We start from the raw sequence: 21,642 nt of genomic DNA on the forward strand, positions 1-21,642 counted from the left end.
TTTGGCTGGAAGAAGAGGAAGAAGGGAGCAAGCTGGGGGCAGCGCCAGACTACATTTCCCAGCATGCCTTCTGCTGTGCAAACTACTGGGAATTGTAGTATTCTCCGTCATCCCTTCCTCGCCCATAGACATACAGTGGTACCTCGGGTTACAGACACTTCAGGTTACATACACTTCAGGTTACACACTCCGCTAACCCAGAAATATTACCTCGGGTTAAGAACTTTGCTTCAGGATGAGAACAGAAATCATGCTCTGGCGGCACAGCGGCAGTGGGAGGCTCCATTAGCTAAAGTGGTCCTTCAGGTTAAGAACAGTTTCAGGTTAAGAACGGACCTCCGGAACGAATTAAGTACTTAACCCAAGGTACCACTGTATTAGAAGACAGACATATTTTAGAAGACACATAGCTTCCAACTTCTGGGAATTATTTTCCCAGATAAATTATTTTTATCTGTAAGCCGCCTTGAGTCCTGTTAGGGAGAAAGCTAAGATAATAATAATAATAATAATAATAATAATAATAATAATAATAACAACAATAATAATATAAAGCTTTATTCAGCAGCATAGCTGTCAACCTTCCCTTTTTTTGCAGGGAATTCCCTTATTCCAGCGCCATTTCCCGCTGCTTCCCGCTGCTATCCCAGATTGTTGGATATCCCAGAGACTGTCCCCGGGACAGGTGAGGCTGCTGATCCCTTATTTTCAAATCTGAAAGTTGACAGCTATGCTCAGCTATGCCAAGGGTGACTGAGGAGCCTGTATGCAATTGAGCTTCGAATTTGAGCTGAAAGAAGCAATTTGAGTAAATTGCCTGAGGGGTGTTTTATACAGGGGGAAGCAGGGCTGCTGCTGTTTTGTTCGAAAGAAGTGCATTTTAGGTTAATCCCGACCAAGGTATGGGGGAAGGGGCCCCACATTTAATGTTTGTTATGCTTTTATATATGTTGGAAGCTGCTCAGAGTGGCTGGGGTAACCCAATTAGATGGGCGGGGTGTAGATAGTATATTAAAAATTATAAGCATGATGAAATAGAACGTCCCTATTTTCATCCGGGAAAAGTTGGAGGCTATGCCTGCAAAAAATAAAATAAAAAAGGCGATAAAAGCATGCAGGAAATATCTGGTTTCGTTTTGTTCCTAGCATTATTATTTCATTTTATATCGCATCTAAAACAGGGAGAACAAATTATAGCAAAAAAAAACCAACAGCACAAAACTACAAAACTGGCCGGCAGAATGACAGCAGCTGCAGGTGGGTTAAAATAAAGCAGAGACTTATCAGCGCCAAAGCGAGTCCCGTGATTACGCAGCGCCTGGGCCACTCTTCATTTTTTTTCTCCTTTCCTCAAAACAACAACAACAACACTCTATATCCTTTCCCTTTCGACGGAAGCGCGTCCCTATAGGCGGAAACAACTGTTCACCCCGGCAACCGGCCAACCTCGATTGACATGCCCGCGGACCAATCGGCTGCGCGCTGGAACTTTCGCGCGCGAGGCCGTTGAGGCGCGAGTTTGGCGGTTGACGCGTCCGTTGCTCTGAGGGAGCGCGCGGCTCCGCACGGCTTTCCCCGGAGCTTCTCGGCCAGGGCGGCCCCTTCCTTTCTTCTCCCGTCCCACAACCCCCCGAGACCAGCCGCCCGCCGTATCCCCTTCGCCGTCGTTTCCCCGGCGGCCCCCGAGACCCTTCGCCAGAGCCGCCGCCGCCGGCCGCCCCCTCATGGCCTTGATGGCGGGTGTGATCCGCCGCCTGGACGAGGCTGTGGTGAACCGCATCGCGGCTGGAGAAGTCATCCAGAGACCCGCCAACGCCATCAAGGAGATGCTGGAGAACTGGTTGGTTGGTTGGTTGGTTGGTTGGTTAGATAGTTCGTTCGTTAGTTTTCATATTTCTAGGTCACCTTTACCTGCCAAGGTGGTTGGCTATCTATCTATCTATCTATCTATCTATCTCTATCTCTATCTCTATCTCTATCTATCTATCTATCTACAGATAGGTAGCCGTGTTGGTCTGCCATGGTCAAAACAAAATAAAAAAATTCCTTCCAGTAGCACCTTAAAGACCAACTGAGTTAGTTCTAGGTATGAGCTTTCGTGTGCATGCACACTTCTTCAGATACACTGAAACAGAAGTCACCAGACCCTTCTATATAGTGAGAAGGTGGGGAGGGGTATTACTCAGAAGGGTGGTGGGAATGGGTGATTGGCAGATAGCTGCGATGAGCCTGTTGACGACTCTTAACGACTGCAATAGGTCTAACAGGAAAAGGCAAGGGGTGAGAAGGTGAAAAATGGCTTTGTCATGTATAATGAGATAAGAATCCAATGTCTTTGTTCAGACCAGGTCTCTCCATAGTTTTAAGTTTGGTGATAAGTTGCAATTCAGCAGCTTCTCTTTCCAGTCTATTTCTGAAATTCCTTTGTAATAGAACAGCTACTTTGAGATCTTGTATAGAATGTCCTGGGAGATTGAAGTGTTCTCCTACTGGTTTTTCTGTCTTGTGGTTCCTGATGTCGGATTTATGTCCGTTTATTCTTTGGCGTAAGGTCTGGCCTGTTTGTCCTTCAGCTCTCTATATTGGACAAACAGGCCAGACCTTACGCCAAAGAATAAACGGACATAAATCCGACATCAGGAACCACAAGACAGAAAAACCAGTAGGAGAACACTTCAATCTCCCAGGACATTCTATACAAGATCTCAAAGTAGCTGTTCTATTACAAAGGAATTTCAGAAATAGACTGGAAAGAGAAGCTGCTGAATTGCAACTTATCACCAAACTTAAAACTATGGAGAGACCTGGTTTGAACAAAGACATTGGATTCTTATCTCATTATACATGACAAAGCCATTTTTCACCTTCTCACCCCTTGCTTTTTCCTGTTAGACCTATTGCAGTCGTTAAGAGTCGTCAACAGGCTCATCGCAGCTATCTGCCAATCACCCATTCCCACCACCCTTCTGAGTAATACCCCTCCCCACCTTCTCACTATATAGAAAGGTCCGGTGACTTCTGTTTCAGTGTATCTGAAGAAGTGTGCATGCACACGAAAGCTCATACCTAGAACTAACTCAGTTGGTCTTTAAGGTGCTACTGGAAGGAATTTTTTTATTTTGTTTTTATCTATCTATCTCTATCTATTTATCTATCTATCTCTATCTCTATCTATCTATATCTATCTATCTATCTATCTCTATCTCTATCTATCTATCTATCTCTATCTATCTATCTATCTCTATCTATCTATCTATCTATCTCTATCTATCTATCTATCTATCTCTATCTATATCTATCTATCTATCTATCTATCTCTATCTATCTATCTATCTATCTCTATCTATCTATATCTATCTATCTATCTATCTCTATCTCTATCTATCTATCTCTATCTATCTCTATCTATCTATCTATCTCTATCTATCTATCTCTATCTATCTATCTCTATCTATCTCTATCTATCTCTATCTATCTATCTCTATCTATCTATCTCTATCTATCTACCTATCTATCTATCTATCTATCTATCTATCTCTATCTCTATATCTATCTATCTCTATCTATCTATCTATCTATCTCTATCTATCTATCTATCTATCTCTATCTATTTATCTATCTCTATCTCTATCTATCTATCTATATCTATCTATCTATCTATCTCTATCTATCTATCTCTATCTATCTATATCTATCTATCTATCTATCTATCTATCTATCTATCTCTATCTCTCTCTATCTATATTATCTATATCTATATCTATATCTATCTATCTATATCTATCTATATTATCTATATCTATATCTATATCTATATCTATCTATCTATTTAATTTCCCCACATTTCTGTGCCGCCTTTACCTTCCAGGGTGGTTGGCAACTTATTTCATTTTTCATATTTCTATGCCACATTTATCTTCCAAGGGGGTTGGCAATTTATTTATTTCATTTTTCACATTTCTAGGCCACCTTTACCTTCCAGGGTCGTTGGCAATTTATTTCATTTTTCATATTTCTATGCCACATTTACCTTCCAGGGTGGTTGGCAACTTATTTCATTTTTCATATTTCTATGCCACATTTATCTTCCAAGGGGGTTGGCAATTTATTTATTTCATTTTTCACATTTCTAGGCCGCCTTTACCTTCCAGGGTGGTTGGCAATATATTTATTTAATTTCCCACATATATTTTTTTTATAAAATATTTATTAAAGTTTTCCAGAAATAATACAATGTGAAATAAAAAAAGAAAAAATAATAACATAAATACAAAAATATAAAAATGCAAAAATGCAAAAATAATTAAAAACACATAGAATTTCCATTACTTATTTTCTTGTAACTTGTTTTCCAGACCTCCTCATACCTCCCTTTCTTGTATTCCAATTCCAATGGTTAGTTCAGCAAATCCTCACCATTTAGTTTTTACTTATTTCTAAACCTTATTTTTCATATTTCTTGAGCATTACAGCTGGAAACCCCTTAATTTCTGTCCAATATCGTTCTAACATTCATTAATTTTGCAATATTTCTGTAAATAGTCTTTAAACTTCTTTCCCACATTTCTAGGCCGCCTTTACCTTCCAGGGTGGTTGGCAATTTATTTATTTCATTTTTCACATTTCTAGGCCGCCGTTACCTTCCAGGGTAGTTGGCAATTTATTTCATTTTTCATATTTCTATGCCACATTTATCTTCCAAGGGGGTTGGTAATTTATTTATTTCATTTTTCACATTTCTAGGCCACCTTTACCTTCCAGGGTGGTTGGCAATTTATTTCATTTTTCATATTTCTATGCCGCCTTTATCTTCCAAAGGTGGTTGGTAATTTATTTATTTCATTTTTTATATTTCTATGCCGCCTTTACCTTCCAGGGTGGTTGGCAATTTATTTATTTCATTTTTCACATTTCTATGCCGCCTTTACCTTCCAGGGTGGTTGGCAATTTATTTATTTCATTTTTCATATTTCTATTCCACATTTATCTTCCAAAGGTGGTTGGTAATTTATTTATTTCATTTTTCATATTTCTATGCCACATTTATCTTCCAAGGGGGTTGGTAATTTATTTATTTCATTTTTCATATTTCTATGCCACTTTTACCTTCCAAGGGGGTTGGCAATTTATTTATTTCATTTTTCATATTTCTATGCCGCCTTTATCTTCCAAGGTGGTTGGCAATTTATTTCATTTTTCATATTTCTATGCCACATTTATCTTCCAAGGGGGGTTGTAATTTATTTATTTCGTTTTTCACATTTCTAGGCTGCCTTTACCTTCCAGGGTGGTTGGCAATTTATTTATTTCGTTTTTCACATTTCTAGGCCGCCTTTACCTTCCAGGGTGGTTGGCAATTTATTTCATATTTCTGTGCCGCCTTTATCATCCCAAGGTGGTTGGCAGTTTGTTTATTTATTTCATTTTTCATACTTCTATGTCGCCTTTATCTTCCAAGGTGGTTGGTAATTTATTTATTTCATTTTTCACATTTCTATGCTTCCTTTACCTTCCAAGGTAGTACGCATGGTTCTCCTCCCTGCTCCTTGTTTCATCCTCACAACAACCCTGTGAGGTAGGTCAGGCTTAAGAGATGGCGACGGGCCCAACGTCACCCAGGGCGCCAGACTGGCAGTGCTATAAAAGCCCCAGGATATGTGTGTGTGTGTCCATCTGCTTCGTGGCAGAACGAATCTCCTGCACCGAGTCTCTCAGATGACCAGGGCGGAGCTGCTAGTTCGATACCTGCGCCTACGATTATAGGGGTTTGCCCGATTCTGAATTGTGGCAAGAAAGTGGTTAGAGTGGGTTTCTCCTTATTACGATGATACCCTGCTTGGGAATGACTCTAGACAAAAAGAAAGTGTTTATAATCTTGTAAACTACTTAGGGGTGCTTACAATCAAGTACTGTATTTTTCGCCCTATAGGGCGCACTGGCCCATATGGCACACTTAGTTTTGGGGGGGAGAAATAAAGAAAAAAATATTCCCCCCCCCAGCTTCCCCAGCCCCCAGAACAGGCTGCTATCCGCAAGCCTGGGGAGCCCGGTGGGAACTCCCGCCAGGCTCCCCAGGCTTGCAGATATCTGCCTGAAGACCAGGCTGTGCTGCTCAGCTCTCCCCAGGCTTCGGGCTGCAGGCTGCTGTCCGCAAGCCTTTGGAGCCCGGCGAGAACTCCCGCAGGCTCCCAAGGCTTGCGGATAGCTTCCTGAAGCCTGGAGAGCGAGAGGGGTCGGTGTGCACCGACCCCTCTCGCTCTCCAGGCTTCAGCGAAAGCCTGCATTTGCCCCATAGGACACACACACATTTTCCCTTCATTTTTGGAGGGGAAAAAGTGCATCCTATAGGGCGAAAAATACGGTATTTAAATCTTGCTAGATAAATAAAGGTATTCTCTGTTGTTCAACACATATTGTTGACTTAGCACTGCCCCCTCTCATTCTTAACTTTAAGACATGTATGGGAAACCTGCCATCCCTGACCATTGGTCATGCTGATGGGAGTCATAGTCCAGCACTGGGACTACCACAAGTTCCCCAACTCTGCTTTATGGTATCCCTAATAGCGCGGGTGGCGCTGTGGTCTAAACCACTGAGCCTCTTGGGCTTGCCGATCAGAAGGTTGGCGGTTCAAATCCCTGCGACAGGGTGAGCTCCCGTTGCTCGGTCCCAGCTCCTGCCAACATAGCAGTTTGAAAGCACCCCAAAAAGTGCAAGTAGATAAATAGGTACCGCTCCGGCGGGAAGGTAAACGGCGTTTTCGTGCGCTCCTCTGGTTTCGGTGCTCCATTGCGCCAGAAGCAGCTTAGTCATGCTGGCCACATGACCCAGAAAAACTGCGGACAAACGCCGGCTTCCTCGGCTTGTAAAATGAGATGAGTGCTACAACCCCAGAGTCGCCTGCAGCTGGACTTAACTGTCAGGGGTCTTAACTGTCAGGGGTCCGTCCCGCAGACAAGAGGTGCTAGCAGCTAGTGCAATCTTAGGGAGGTTTACTCTGGAGTTCAATGGGGCTTTCATTCCAGTAAGTGTGTTTAGGGTTGTAGCCTTGTAACAGCAAACATTTGCACACAGTGGGCAACAACTTTTCCTCTAAAATTTTCCTCTAAATGTAGAGGAAGAAAGCTTATAACGTGATCATAATGATCTCTAGACCCTGATTGCTGGGAAATTTTACTTTGGGGTGAAATAAAATTGCTTATGTATAGTCTGCTTTGCAAAAAGCTAAGTAGGCATAAAAAGCAGGCACCTAATGTGTTGCTGTCAAGGGAGTAGCTAAAACCATCCCTCAGGCTTAGTCAGTAAGAAATGCAATCAAGGATACAGCAGGACAATACCCTTTATTAACTTTACTGCAGTAAAGGACAGTTCCATAAGTGTTGGTTGCTGTACCGATTGCAGATTTCACACAGACTTTTATTTTACATACAGCTTACACATCATGCTAAGTACGTACATAACTAGTTCCACATTGTCCATTCCATGTCAGCCATGACATGACATCTTCATGTTCTGGTTAAGACCTCCTTACAAGTCATCACTAGTACAACAAACTGACCTTGGATCAGAACAGCAACAGCAAACAATAAACACATTACACACAAATATTAATCTTTAAACTAAAACATACAGCTTCTTTATCCTTGGTTCTAGTCTGCATAGTCGTCATATTGGTGAAAGCGTTTCCCACTCTCTCTCTCTACACACACACACACACACACACACACGGTTCCTATATATATGGTTGCCGTATTTCAAACAGTAAAATCTGGACAGAAAACTGGCAAAGTTGTTGAGCATTTTTGGCAATATTGAATATGACTAAAGCAACAAGAATGCATTTTTGTACATTGAATCATCTAAAACAGGCATGGCCAGACTTGGCTTTCCAGATGTTTTGGGACTACAGTTCCCATCATCCCTGACCACTGGTCCTGTTAGCCAGGGATGATGGGAGTTGTAGTCCCAAAACATGTGGAGGGCCAAGTTTGGTCATGCCTGATCTAAAACATTAACATCTTTTTATGATCTTCATTGCGAGGCCCATTTCTTATTCTTATTAGCTGATTTGCAACTATTTGCACTACACAGACCCTGGTCCACAGTACAGTATATGTGGCATTAGATCAACAACCCTTTTCCCAACACTGCATTAGCTTTCTGAGAGCAAATAAATATTCTCAGACATTGTCCAAAGCAAGGTCAGTCAATACTTTCATTACTTCCATTTCCTGTGTTTACTATTCTAGAGACTTTATGGTAACTTGGGGAGCAATAGAGAGGGGTACAAGCCATTGTCCCCTTCACATTGCTTTCCTTCAGAGATAAATGTTTGTGTTGGACTGATTTAGAATTGAAATAGACTGTGTTGTCTCTGTCACTGAAATGTATTTCTTGTATCTATAGTTTGGATGCCAAAGCTTCCAGCATCCAGGTAACAGTGAAGGATGGCGGTTTGAAACTAATTCAAATCCAAGATAATGGTTGTGGAATTAGGGTAAGTAAACCTAATAGTCTTTCTAGAATGTAGACCTTATTTAAAACAATACAAACAATATTTGAGATAATTCTGGCTCACATCTGTCTTCCTTCTGCAGAGAGAAGACTTGGATATTGTGTGTGAGAGATTCACCACAAGTAAACTACAGACTTTTGAGGACCTAGCCAGTATTTCTACATACGGGTTTAGAGGCGAGGTATGTTTTTGACTTAAGTTTTAGAATGTTTATCATAGTGCATAAGTTTTTTGCCATTTCCCCCATTTGCTCTCCTATTCCATCCAGGTTTATCAGTTCTGTAGAACACAGCTTGTCATCATTCAATAATTATATATTTAAGTAACTTCAGGTGCACTGAAAGTTGGTTCAAATGTAATCAAAGTGACTGTAATGCAGAACCATCCATAATGTGGCTGCAAGGGTTCACTTGAGAACTGCCATTTGGACCGTATTGCACCAAACCTCTATCATAGGGATGGAAAGCCTGGTTTTAGGTAGACAGTAAAGACAATTATATTTAAATTGATTTGGGATTCTTCTTTTTTTGGATCCTGATGCTATGCTGTCCTCTGCAGTCCTAAATTGTTGTTTATATTGTTATAGCAACCTTGTATCAGGCATTGCTCAGGAATTCTAAGAATCAGTTTTAAAATCAGTTCAGTTGGAAAAGGTTCAGTCTGTCATTTTGAGTCTGATTGTGTCCAAATATAAGGATCTGTTCCTTGATCTCAGTAATCATCATGCAAAATCTCATTACATCTTATGAGGTATGCAAATGCATAGCAAACAAATAACTTTCAAAAATATATAGGAGATGAATTGGCTTCATGTTATGGGTTTTATCCTGTTTTCATTGTGTTGATTTTTTTTGTATGTTACTTTGTTAAAGTAGGCTGAATAAATAAAACATTTTATTTGAAGAGAGTTTGTATCCAGCTGCATGTAGATCATTATAGTGAGGATTACAAATACAGATAATTAGTTGGGATGTAATTACTATGCTATTACTGTGATTACTGAATGCTTATTTCATACCAGTAAAGAACTATGTACCACTTTCAACATCTGCATGTTACTGTATGTTACTCAGTTTCTAAAACTTAGTTTTTTCTCTTCCAGGCACTGGCAAGTATAAGTCATGTTGCCCACGTTACTATAACAACTAAGACAGCTGATGGAAAGTGTGCCTACAGGTAAGTATATTCAAATATTTGTTTACTGCACTTATTCAGTGTTCAAATCTAATAAACTTTTAGAAGATAAACAATGTCTCTAAAAACATTAAAAGAACAGGCAGGCAGAAGACTTCTTATTGTTTAAGAATAGAACGAGAGAAATCAGCATTGTGCAATACATCACTTAGCCACAGGAGGTCACTCATTGCACCATTGATGCAAACAAAACCCTTTTTTAATGAGCATCAAGTATGAGCAGAATTTTTCTGTTGCTGTTTGTAGAAATCATTTTAAAGATTTGTTATACACTGCATTCCTCATCCAGTGTAGATTATACGCAATTACAGGTTATAGCCATTCTATTCCCTCTCAATAGAATGTACAAATGTAGCAAAATGCCTAGAAAAGTTAAAGGTACTCTTTAAGTAACAGGAATCTGTCTTGCCTTATAGTGAGACAAGATGGATTAAGCAATAACATGTTATGCAATCTGATGCTATGTGTGTTATTTCCCACAGCAAACTATGGCAAGTTCTTAAAGAAATGGGATGAGGTGATCAGGCACTCCCATTTCTTTAAGAACTTGCCATAGTTTGCTGTGGTCGACACAGTCAAAGGCTTTTGCATAGTCAATGAAGCAAAAGTAGTAAGCTCTAAATGCAGAGACTGTGTGTGTGTAAATTCATCTCATTTAGAAAGGAAGTCTAATGACATTTTTTTGGGATGGCTCAAGTGCATAAATAATAAAACAAAATTTGAATACAGTATCACCACTCAGAGCTACAAAACAGTGGTAGAGGATCTGCTTTGCTTGTAGAAGGTCCCAGGTTCAAGTCCTGGCATCTCTAGGTGAGGCTGGAAAGACTTCCTGTCTAAAACATTGGAGACCCACCACCGCTCAGTGTAGACAATACTGAAATAGATGTACCAGTGACAGATTCTGTGCTTACTTCACTTTTAATGCCATAGAAATTGATGAAAACAAGTGGTGGTGATAGTTTAATGTCTCTTTCTAAAGCACTGCTGGCTTGAAATAATCCTTTGTGGACTAATCTAATAACTGATTGAAATAGTTAATCATTTGTTTTGCTTTGCTTTTAGGGCAAACTACTCTGATGGAAAATTGAAGGCTGCCCCCAAACCTTGTGCTGGAAACCAGGGAACTCAAATCACAGTGGGTTACTTGCTTTTTGAAATTTTTGCAGCACTGGAGCAGATGCATTCTTAGTTAATCTTAAACCCTGTGTATTCTTTTGCGGAACTTTGTGGCACTAACATTATCTTGCTCAGTTGGTTAGAGTGTAGCGCTGATAATGCCAAGGTTGCAGGTTCAATCCCCGCATGGGACAGCCTGCATATTTCTGCATTGCAGGGTGTTAGACTAGATGATCCTCAGGATCCCTTCCAACACTACAATTCTATGATTCTTGGAATAGCCTTATTCATAATACATGCATATTTGAGTACATTAAAAACTGGAATATAACTATTTGTATTTATCTTACTTACACATGCCTCTTGCATAAAACACTAATTATTTACTTCTTTTAAAGCAGAACATTTGCTTTGTAGCATCTTGCTAGACACCACAGTGCAACCATATGCAGTTATAATAATAGTGATACTGAGGGTTCACTAATGGCACAAGTTTGAAGTGCATTTAATACAGGCAACTTCAATTTGCCCATGTTGATGCTTTATTTGGGCTTCAACAATCACCTTTTAACTTTACTGAAATATATTGCAGGAACTCTTCACAAGTGGTGTTTAGAAATGTATTTATATTTCCAGATAATTGTACCTTTTATCAAGTGGGCGGGCAAGAGAGAAAATCATGTTTTAATTAAAATTCTGCTTTTCCTCCAAGGAGCTTATGGTGGTTTGTGTGGTTCTCCCTCTCCCCATTTTACCCCCATAACCTGTGAGGTAGATTAGGCTGGGAGGCACTAATTTGCTCAAAGTCACTTAGAAAGCTTCATGGCAGAGTAGGGACTTGGACCCTGATCTCACTGGTCCTAGTCCAGCACTCTTAACCTTATGACTCCCATAATTTTGTAGCATTATAATTAAAATGGATTTGGATTTATCGTGCTTGTCAGTTGCATGGGAGAGCAATATTGACCAGAGCATTTGAATTAAAAATAGGGCTTTCCTGTTTGTTAATATTCAGGTGTTCTCCTCATTCATGATAATGTGATAAAAAAATCCTTCATTTAGAACTGGGCAGCTGCAGGGAACAGACTAAGGAGCAGGGAATGCAGCTTCTCCCATCTGTCACAAAGTCAGCACTGTGAGCTGACAACGGAAAACATATGTGAAGTGGTGCAAGCAAACCGTGTGCACGCCCCATGTACTTGGATGCAATTTTCTTTCCTTCTGCCAGCACAAAAGGGCATTGCAGAGTGATCCATGTTTCTGTTTTGAGTTTGCTTTAAACTGCCTGTTTGCTTCTGTCTGCAGGTTGAGGATCTATTTTACAATGTAACCACTAGGAGAAAAGCTTTAAACAAACCTAGTGAAGAATATGCAAAAATTCTGGAAGTTGTTAGCAGGTAAATCCATTTTAAAAAGGAGCAGAAGCCCCACCTCCACCTGCAAACCTTGTTTTATGTTAGATTTGGGCATTTTTCTCCTTCTAGCGAGTAATGACATCTTTGATAAATTAGGAACTCAGAATAGCAAGAGGGATGCCTTTTTACTGATGTCAGTATACTGACACAAATACAACTTGACAATCTTTTAGACTTGAAAAGAATCTACTGAAGCCAGTTTCACATTCACATAGCATTTGTGCTCTCTAACATTGACAGTTGCAAAAGGCCTCCAGATTTGTTTGTGCGCAAATGTCTGAAAGAGACAGAAAGAAAGTACAAATTCCATTGTACTTAGCAGCATGATGAGGTTCTTCTGCTCCCAGGGTTGTAAATCCAACAAAAGAAGAAAGCCAAGAGGGCCTTTGCCAAGATGGAAATGTGTGGCTCGGTCTTTTTGTTCTGAGTCATATAGCTAACAGCAAATGATTTAGTCTTCCCAAGACAGATCTTGGTTAATTTTAGATGTTACCAGAGCTTTGTGTCTGCGTCCCAACTCCTCCTCTCTCCCCCCCAGTAATGTGTGATAAAAATCAAATGTGTGCTGTGACATAATCACACTCAGAGTTTGTTCTGCTGGTTCTAGAGGCATGGAAACTGTTATGTCATGGTAGCCTATTTGTTTTACCGCACCTTCACCAGGGAAAGGAAGAGGAGGTGGTTACACAGAAAATATGGAACCACATGACTGCCACTGACTAACTAAAAAGGCATGTTCAGGTGTGAGAAAGCATAGTGAGCGAATGTGAGTAAAAGCCCCCTCCCCCAGAGGGGTATATAGCAGACAGGGTGATGTTGGATGTGCACTCCGCCTCTTGTCCATGGATCCAGTGTTTGTGTGTTTAGGCAGATGCTTGAACAACCCTTATGAAATCAAATGCTGGTTTCTCTTGACTTGAAATGCTAAGAAGTTCAGCTAGTTTCCATACGCTTCACCATCACTTCATAAAGTGTATGCTAAAAAAAAATTGTCATTCACAGGACAGGGTCTTGTCAGTAGCCATAGTTACAAAACTCTGTTCAGCTCTGTTCAACACATTTCAATAGGACTTAAAGAACTGTATTTTCACTGCTCTTAATGGCTAAGGCTGTGGCTGGCCTTGTGCATGCATTTGCTCATATTAGTTCATGCTGGCTTTAATGATATTTTGTACTGGACTTCCGGGATAGCGCGAACGGGTAATGGCGGATTCCCTCCGAGCTCTGGAGGGAATCGGCTCCGCTAAGGACGGGTCTTGCCGTGCCGGCGACACGGGGACCCTCAGAAACCGCAGGCGCTGAAGCCTGCGGACATGGAGACTCGGCGGGCACCTTAAGCGCCCTCCCCGACCCGCGAAGAGCCTTTTTAAAGGCTACGGAGGGGACCAGAGAGTGGCGTGGAGCTGAGAGTCGATCGCTGCCTTGGCGGAGCGAAGCCGCGAGCCATGACCGGAGAGCGCTATCTTTCTTCCTGAAATTTGGACTGAAAAAACAACTCGTGAGTAGAAGGAAATTTTGGCACTAAAAGTTTTATTATTGAATTTGAGTACGAGCGGGGGATGTGTTAAAAAGGAAGTCCACACTCCCCCCCCCACCAAAAGACTTAAAGTAAGGAGAGGAGCACTAAGTCGGAAAGACTCTGGTGTTGAAAGGAGAAAGAACACTTTCATAAATTGGTTGAAAAAGTTACTTGTGCTGGAGTGAAGAGAGGGGAATCCCAGAGGTTTTGCTTTTGGCGGACCCCCCCCCGAACCCGGGCAGTGCCCTGCTTGGGAACCCGAGAGAAAAAACAAGGTGTTTGACAGCTGTCAAAAGAGCTGTCAAACGGACGCCAGCTTGGAAATTGAGTTAAAACTGTGTTATAACTATATTGTTGGGACTAAAAGTGTTACATTAAATTGACTGGAAACAAACTAATTCTGAATAACAAAGTAACGAACTGTTGGAAAAGAACTATGATGGAAATCCCCCTGGAGGGAACTAAAGACATTGCAATGGCTGCGGAAGGAAAACTACTGGCAGAGATAAAAAAAATGTTTTCCCTGGTGGGAGCTCTGCAAGAGCAGAGCTTAGCCATGAGAGAACAACTGATGACCTTCAATCTTAAACTAAACAAATCTGTTGGTGGAGCTAACCGGATGGAAAAAGAATCTGCAGCTGCAGAAAAAGAGACAACTTCAGAACTGGGGGAAAAAGAAGAAAAAGAAGAAGGAGTTCAGGAGGAAGAGAGCAATCAAATATCTGTAACTTTTGGGAGGAAAAGAAGTGAAAAAGACAACCAATGGATCACAAATCTGCAAAGAGAGAGAAAGATGGAAGTCCCTGGAACAACTGAAACATTAAGCTACGAAAGAACGAATAAGTATGATGGAGACTTCTTCTTTAAGCTGCAACATGGGAGATCTGTTGATCCTGGACAAAGACTGTTTTTGTTTGAAAAATATGAGGAACTGGTGACAGAATTCCTTCGAGAAGAGAAGATCAATAAAAAGGACTATAAACAAAACTGCTGGAGAGTGATTAACGGGGGCCTAAGGGCCTCTGATGTGAGAAATCCGGGTTAAATCTGTTTTTTTTTTCTTTTGGATATTAAGGTGGGAAGGGGCAAATACCGGGACAGAGGGGGAGGGGAGTGTAGAGTGGTAAAAGTCTGGGGTTTAGAATAGAAATATTATTGTTTTTTGATTTAATATAAAGAGCAAGGAATTTATGGGAGAGAAATTAGGCCGACCTTAGAGAAACAACTTAATATGTATAATGGGATTTAAAGTAAAAATGGATAAAGGATAAATTATAAGAAAAGATATGAATAATATTTAAGAGATTTGAACAAATAACTTGCTGAGATATTTAATGAAATGGGAAGGTGGCTGGGGGGGGTGGGGGGAAGTCACTGAAAGAGGGTAATGATTGTAAGGGTATGAAACTACAGATATTCTGTTTTGTGTTTTGTGTTTATGATATATGTTTGTGTTTGTTTAAAAAAATTTTGAAAATCCAATAAAAATATTTAAAAAAAAAAATAATGATATTTTGTACTGTTTTGAAATGTTGTTTTAACTTGGCTTTCAAGTTGAATTGTGGTTTATTTGGGAATATTGTAGACTGAATTCAGAAACTGCTAGAAAAGCAGTCTGTAATTTTAATTAATTAATTAAGGCCTGTGTATTTTCTCTTCCCAGGTATGCTGTTCACAACTCTGGCATCAGTTTTTCAGTTAAAAAGGTGAGTAAACTTTTGCTTCTAAAGTATTGCTGAATAGTGGTTATGGTAATATTACAGTGTCCAAACCCTATTCCTTTATATATTTATTTTTCTAAAAAAATATGTAGCATGGTCAGTTAAAGAAATGAAGCTCAACCTAGTTATAGTTTTAAAAATAAAGGGTGGTATTAAATGCTAGCCTTACTCAGAGTAGACCCGTTGATTGTTAATGGATATGACTAACTTAGGTCCATTAATTTCTATGGGTCTGCTCTGTGTAGGACTTTGTTGAATGCAACCCAAAATTTAGAAATTCAGATACAGGCAATGACCAATTAATGCACATCCAAAAAACACATGATCACGCATGTGTGCACAGCACCAGAGCTGGAAGTAACCAAAAACTTCACAAAACAAGTCATTAAAAGGGCAGAATGGGGGTGTGGCGGGACATAACATGGCAGGTTGCACTTATATGCACTCCACCAACACACGCAGGGGCCGGGAATGGAACCCCCATGTGAAACGGTCATTAACTGTATTCTGTTGTGATGACAAAGTTACCTGAGGGCTTTTTTTTAAGCTATGAAATTCCTTCTTTCAAGCACAACTGTTAGAATTCTTAAGGGTACACAATTTTGCACACTTACCTGGGATTAAGCTCCGCTGAATACAGTGAGTGATTCTGGTAAATTAATTGGCAATCAGTATACAGTGGTACCTTGGTGTGATGGGTTTGTTGAGCCCTTCGCAATAAATCCCTCTGCTCAATCAGAGATGTATTTACAGTCTTTATTATACAATATTTACAAGGTACAGAGCATCTCTTCAAGCGTCCGAATCATCCGTAGCAGATCCCGGCAGTGGGAACTTCCTGCTCCTCCAGCAAAGCAGCTTGGGCAATCCCAACGCCTCCATTGTTCCTGGTGTTTTAACCCCCTCCTGTCCTGAGCTGACGGAACTGGTCTTCCCTCTCCCTCTGTGTCTAAGCTGGTAGATAGGTGCTTCTGCTCGCTAACATCAGGGAGCCTTGCCTCCACCTGAGTGGCTTCCCCTTGCTCTCCACCCTCTTTCAGTGCTGCCTCTTCTACCGGCCCCTCTCTCTCCCCCTTCTTCAACTCCGGAGCCTTCCCCGCCAGCTCCGTGACACTTAGTTTACAAACTTAATCTGTTCTAGAAGTCCGTTCCTAAACCAAAGCATTCTTTAACCAAGGCGTGCTTTCCCATAGCAGCGGGGGACTCAATTTACAAATGGAACACACTGAACAGGAGCGGAAGATGTTCTGCTTCCAAGGCAAAGTTCACAAACCAAATCACCTACTTCTGGGTTTGCAGTGTTCTTAATCCAAGTTGTTCATAAACTAAGCTGTTCTTAAACTAAGGTACTACTGTATATATTTAATAAACCAACAAAACAAAAACAGTAAAACACCCTAACTTTGGATTGTTTAGTTTAAGTAGCAATAGAGATGAGATCAGACCCTTTCAAAAGTTGAGGGTTTTTTTGACAAAGTATAACAAATGGCAATTTTATAACTGAAGGCTGTCTTGGAGACCAGAGGGAATAGAGGGAGGAGTGATGCTGCAGCTAGCCCCAGCTTGCTGGAAGAAAAGTTGGGGGGGGGGGAGAGAATTACAGTAAAAAATGAAAAGCTGACAAGATGGATAGTTATACCTTTCTTTCCTTTTATGAGCTATCCAAACATGGCAGGGTGCAGGAATCCTTGGGGAAAATCCAAAATGAAGGCCTGAAGAAAATTATTTCCTCCGCTGTGGCAGATTTTACAAATCAGGCTACATGGGAGTACAGAAAAAGGGCATTCAGAGCTGGAGTTTCAGACAAAATCAGGCAACATTTATCTAAGCAAGCAAGGGTGTCTGGCCGCAAAACTAACAAAGGACACACTCAGAAGTCTGTGAGGTGACTTCTTGAGCTCAGTGGTTCAGAGGTAGTTATAACCTTGGATTACAAGACAAAAAGAATGCATGGTCCTGGATGACACAAAAGAAAGTCAGTTGTCTTGTTCCTGCTTAGTAAAAGAAGTCTAGTTTTTAGGTAGTGTTGAAAGTACTACTTTTGAAGGACACAAATTGTAGGCTTCTTTCTCTCACTGAGGCTTTCATTAGGTTGAACCGAAGGGATGCCTTGTGTCAATGCTTTTCCTTCTCCATTTCATTTGCGGTTTGGCTGGGAACTTCAAGTGCGCTATCTCCTGGTTTATTAGATCCTTAATATCTCCCCCCCCCCCGCCAAAAAAATCACACCTTAGCAGTTCTCCTTCCTAGATAGAATGGCCTTTTGAACCCAGGTTCTCATGAGGAGATACACAACAAGATGGCAAAATACTGTTCACTGGCAGTACAATGCAACTGTTTTGATAAATCCAATTTGTTTTGGTAAATGTAAATTTCCATTCAACATGCCTTTTAGGTTGCCTAAATATCTTCATATAATACATCAGAAACATTAGTAAATGCAAATCTAAATATTCTCTTTTTAGCAAGGTGATATAGTAGCAGATGTTAGAACACTGTTGAATGCTACAACCGTTGACAATATCCGCTCCGTCTTTGGAAATGCTGTTAGCAGGTACACTGATCTCAAAATTCAATTTAACTTAAGAATAAATCTCAAACACTTTATAATAGTAGCAGACAAAACCCCTCTGATTATGACAACAATTGTCTTGACAGTAAATGCTGTGGGATACATTTGAGAATACATTTTAACAGGCCCAGGAAAATTTCATATGGAAACAGCTCTAGCGTACATTGATTTTTCAGTATACTTCCTAAAGAAGATTGAGGAAAGCATCATCAAGAAAGTCTAGAATTTGACACAGGGCAGCAGGAGGAGAGGGAAATGAAGACATAGTAAATGGTGACGAATATGTTGTTATTTCAGATTGGCCTACCTACTTAGAATCATAGAATCTTAGAATGGTAAAGTTGGAAGTGACTGAGGGGCATCTAGTCCAACCCTCTGCAGTGCTGGAATCTCAGCTAGATCATACATGACAAATTGCCATTCAACCTCATCTTAAAAACCTCCAAGGAAGGAGAGTCCACTACCTATCATGGCAAGTCTGTTCCACTGTTGAACAGCTCTTACTGCACTGGTGCCTCGCAAGACGAAATTAATCCGTTCCGCGAGTCTCTTCGTCTTGCGGTTTTTTCGTCTTGCGAAGCACCCCTATTAGCGGCTTAGCGGATTAGCGCTATTAGCGGATTAGCGGCTTAGAAAAAGGGGGGGAAAGGGGCAAGACTCGCAAGACGTTTTCGTCTTGCGAAGCAAGCCCAAAAGGAAATTCATCTTGCGAAGCGCCTCGAAAAACGGAAAGCCCTTTCGTCTAGCGAGTTTTTCGTCTTGCGAGGCATTCGTCTTGTGGGGACCACTGTATCACAAAGTTCTTCCTGATATATAGTCTGAATCTGCTTTTTTGTTACTTAAATCTATTGGCTCAGGTCCTAGCCTCCGGAGCAGGAGAGAAAAAGTTTGCTCCATGTGACAGCCCTTTAGATATTTGAAGCTGGCTTTCATATCTCCTCTCTAAGTCACTACTTTACCAGGCTAAACATACCCAACCGTTCCTCATGAGGCTTGGTTTCCAGACCCTTTAGCATCCCCCCAATTTCTTCATCCAATTCATTAATAAAGATACTGAACAACAACGGGCCTAGGACAGAATCCTGCAGCACCCCATTTGTCACTTTTTCCCCAGAATGATGATGAACCGTTAGTGAGCATTCTTTGGGTTCAGCCAGTCAACCAGCTACAAATTCACCCGACCACTATCTGGTCCAGTACACATTTTATCAACTTCTCTGCAAGATTATTATGGGGGACTTTTTGTCAAAAGCCTTATTAAATTCAAGGTACACTACATTCACAGTATTCCCCTGATCCATCAAGCTTGTAACTCTATCCAAAGAGAGAGAGAGAGAGATTTGTCTGGCATGAGTTGTTTTTGGAGAAACCCATAACTTGTTCTTAGTAATCACAGCATCTTTAAGGATAGTCTACTTAACAGTAAATGTAACAGCTTAGTATTGAGGCCAGGGGGCTGTGTCAAGGACTTCACAGAAAAAAGACAGCCTTTTAAAGGCTTTTGAACCAAATTGGACAGATAGTGATTTGAATAATTAAATATCTCTTAAACCACTGCTGAAACAGGCCTCTCAATGCATTTTCAGCTGTATTTGTAGAAAGAGCCTCTCTCCTGTCATTACTCAGACAACATAGAGCAAATCAGCAGAACTGTTTGCTGCCTGTTCTTTAGGATTCCTGCCAACACTGGCATAAAGGTCAGTGTGAGACTTTCTAAATTTAGAAATGACAGTTACAGTAGTAGGGCTGAACAGTCAATACTTCCGCCATGCTGGCAAAAGCAGTAGTGAACAGAAGGCATTGCTTTTCTAATGAAAACTATACAGAATAGCTTGTTCATTGCTGAGTTCTGTTTACACAGCTGTAAATCACCCTCCCTTTTCTGTACAAAACATCTTGATCTGACCTTTGGTTTCTTAAAGAATGTGGGTGAAGGCACCTGTAGTAAAAGTTAATGTTAAATCATTTCTAGGCTATGTTGGATAAAGTTGTCTTAGAAGGGAGAGAAAATCACTTGTTCAATATATTAGTGAAGCAGCCCTTGAACTATTGTTCCTTCTTTGTCAAAATTGTGTTTAGATGTTTAATTACAAGAATAGGCCTGGTTCAGATGACAATCTATAACACCATTCCCCAATCTAGTGCTTTCCAAATGTTTGTAGGACTGCTGGCTGGCACTGATGGGAATTAGAGTCCAACATCTGGGGGTTCCGGATTGGCAAAGGCTGATCTACAGCATGATTTGTTTAACTGGTTTGTTAAACATGGTTAAAATAAATCGCAGTTCCCTGGCTTTGTATTTAACAGTCAGTGGATATTATATGTATTTGCAAAGTAAGGGGGTGGGGAGCAGAGAGCTTGCTAAGCCTTATGCTTAGTTTAGACCATCATCTGAGCCAGGCCTTAGAATGTGTCCCGATAAAAGGTAGGGGTGAATCTGGCCACTTTCCATAAATGGCTTCACATTGCAGTAAAAGGAGAAAAGTAATTCTGATGAAACGCTACTGAGGTGGGACAAATGGCTACCATTAAAGAGGCAATATATATTGGTATTAATTTATTTTGTGTACAATGAAATCTTACTCATTCCTGTGTTTGGGCCATTGTAATGACACAGTCTCTAATTAAGAGTAATTTGACAAACTATATGATGAATTTACTTAAATACAGATGTTTGTGGCATTCTGAAATTTGAATTTGGAAGAGAGCAGGCCTTTGTACCCATAATTGGGAGTAAGTTCCAGTGAAGAAAGTGGGGCTGGCTTTTGAGTCAACATGTATAGACGAAAGACATAAAATAGCTTTAAGTATGTTCTATTGCTCCTTAATTTTTGGTCAGATTAGAATTACTGAATAAATACATGGATATGAAATTTATGAAGATTTGATTGTATCCTAGAGAAATAGTTTCTAAGAATACAGAAGGGGGAATTAATTACTTTTTAACTTTATCCAGAGAATTGATTGAAGTGGGCTGTGAAGATGCAACATTAGCTTTTAAAATGAAGGGTTACGTAACCAATGCAAACTATTCAGTAAAGAAATGCATCTTCTTGCTTTTCATAAACCGTAAGTACCAAAGTACACATTTCTCTGTGTTCTAGGGCATTAAATGGGGTTGGATTAGATGATTCTTTGGGTTCCTTATGATTCTATGAAATTTTCTGTAGTCTTAACAAGGTAACACTCTCTATTAAACAATGGTGGTGAGCAGTGCTTAGCGGTGCTGACAGTGGAGTGCTGACTAGAGAAAGAAAGGGTTGTTTTTGTCTCCTGGCTTTATTTCTTGATTTTATTATGTGTTTTAAAGGGTCAGGGATTATTCCCTAAACTCCCAAATTTTGCTGTTTTAATGTATTGTGCATATTAGTTACATTTGCTCTGCTTTGATAGTAAAGGTCATTTCAGACAGAGGAGTTTTTAAGGGTCAGCCAAGCAGAATTGGCATGTCAGGCATTTCCAAGCCACATGGAAGCTGCGTTTTGCAGCAAGAACTGCTGTTGCTGCTGTCCCAGTGCATCAGGTTCAGCTCAGATGGAAACAGTGAGACTAACCATTTGATGCTGCCAAACTCCTGTACTAAACAA

At 40.5% G+C, this 21,642-nt stretch overlaps 1 protein-coding gene across 4 annotated transcripts in view; it reads left to right on the forward strand.

Annotated features, from left to right (window-relative positions):
• The first annotated feature begins 1,509 nt into the window (after positions 1-1,509).
• The window catches only part of MLH1 (mutL homolog 1), a 33,608-nt gene continuing 13,475 nt past the window's right edge, over positions 1,510-21,642 (forward strand). For 3 of the 4 annotated variants that reach the window (XR_014150230.1, XR_014150231.1, XM_081834773.1), the window contains exons 1-9: positions 1,510-1,840; positions 8,407-8,497; positions 8,598-8,696; positions 9,618-9,691; positions 10,775-10,847; positions 12,134-12,225; positions 15,426-15,468; positions 17,949-18,037; positions 21,012-21,124. Coding sequence is in view for 2 of the 4 variants with exons in the window: in XM_081834773.1 (XP_081690899.1) it covers positions 1,725-1,840; positions 8,407-8,497; positions 8,598-8,696; positions 9,618-9,691; positions 10,775-10,847; positions 12,134-12,225; positions 15,426-15,468; positions 17,949-18,037; positions 21,012-21,124 (790 nt within the window). In the remaining 2 variants the exon portion in view is untranslated. Of the gene's footprint in view, positions 1,841-8,406; positions 8,498-8,597; positions 8,697-9,617; positions 9,692-10,774; positions 10,848-12,133; positions 12,226-15,425; positions 15,469-17,948; positions 18,038-19,642; positions 19,753-21,011; positions 21,125-21,642 lie in introns of those variants that run through there. The other variant, XM_081834774.1, reaches the window with a different exon arrangement.

This window comes from Podarcis erhardii (assembly GCF_964252035.2).
Source record: "Podarcis erhardii genome assembly, chromosome: 12".
Taxonomy (NCBI): Eukaryota; Metazoa; Chordata; class Lepidosauria; order Squamata; family Lacertidae; genus Podarcis; species Podarcis erhardii.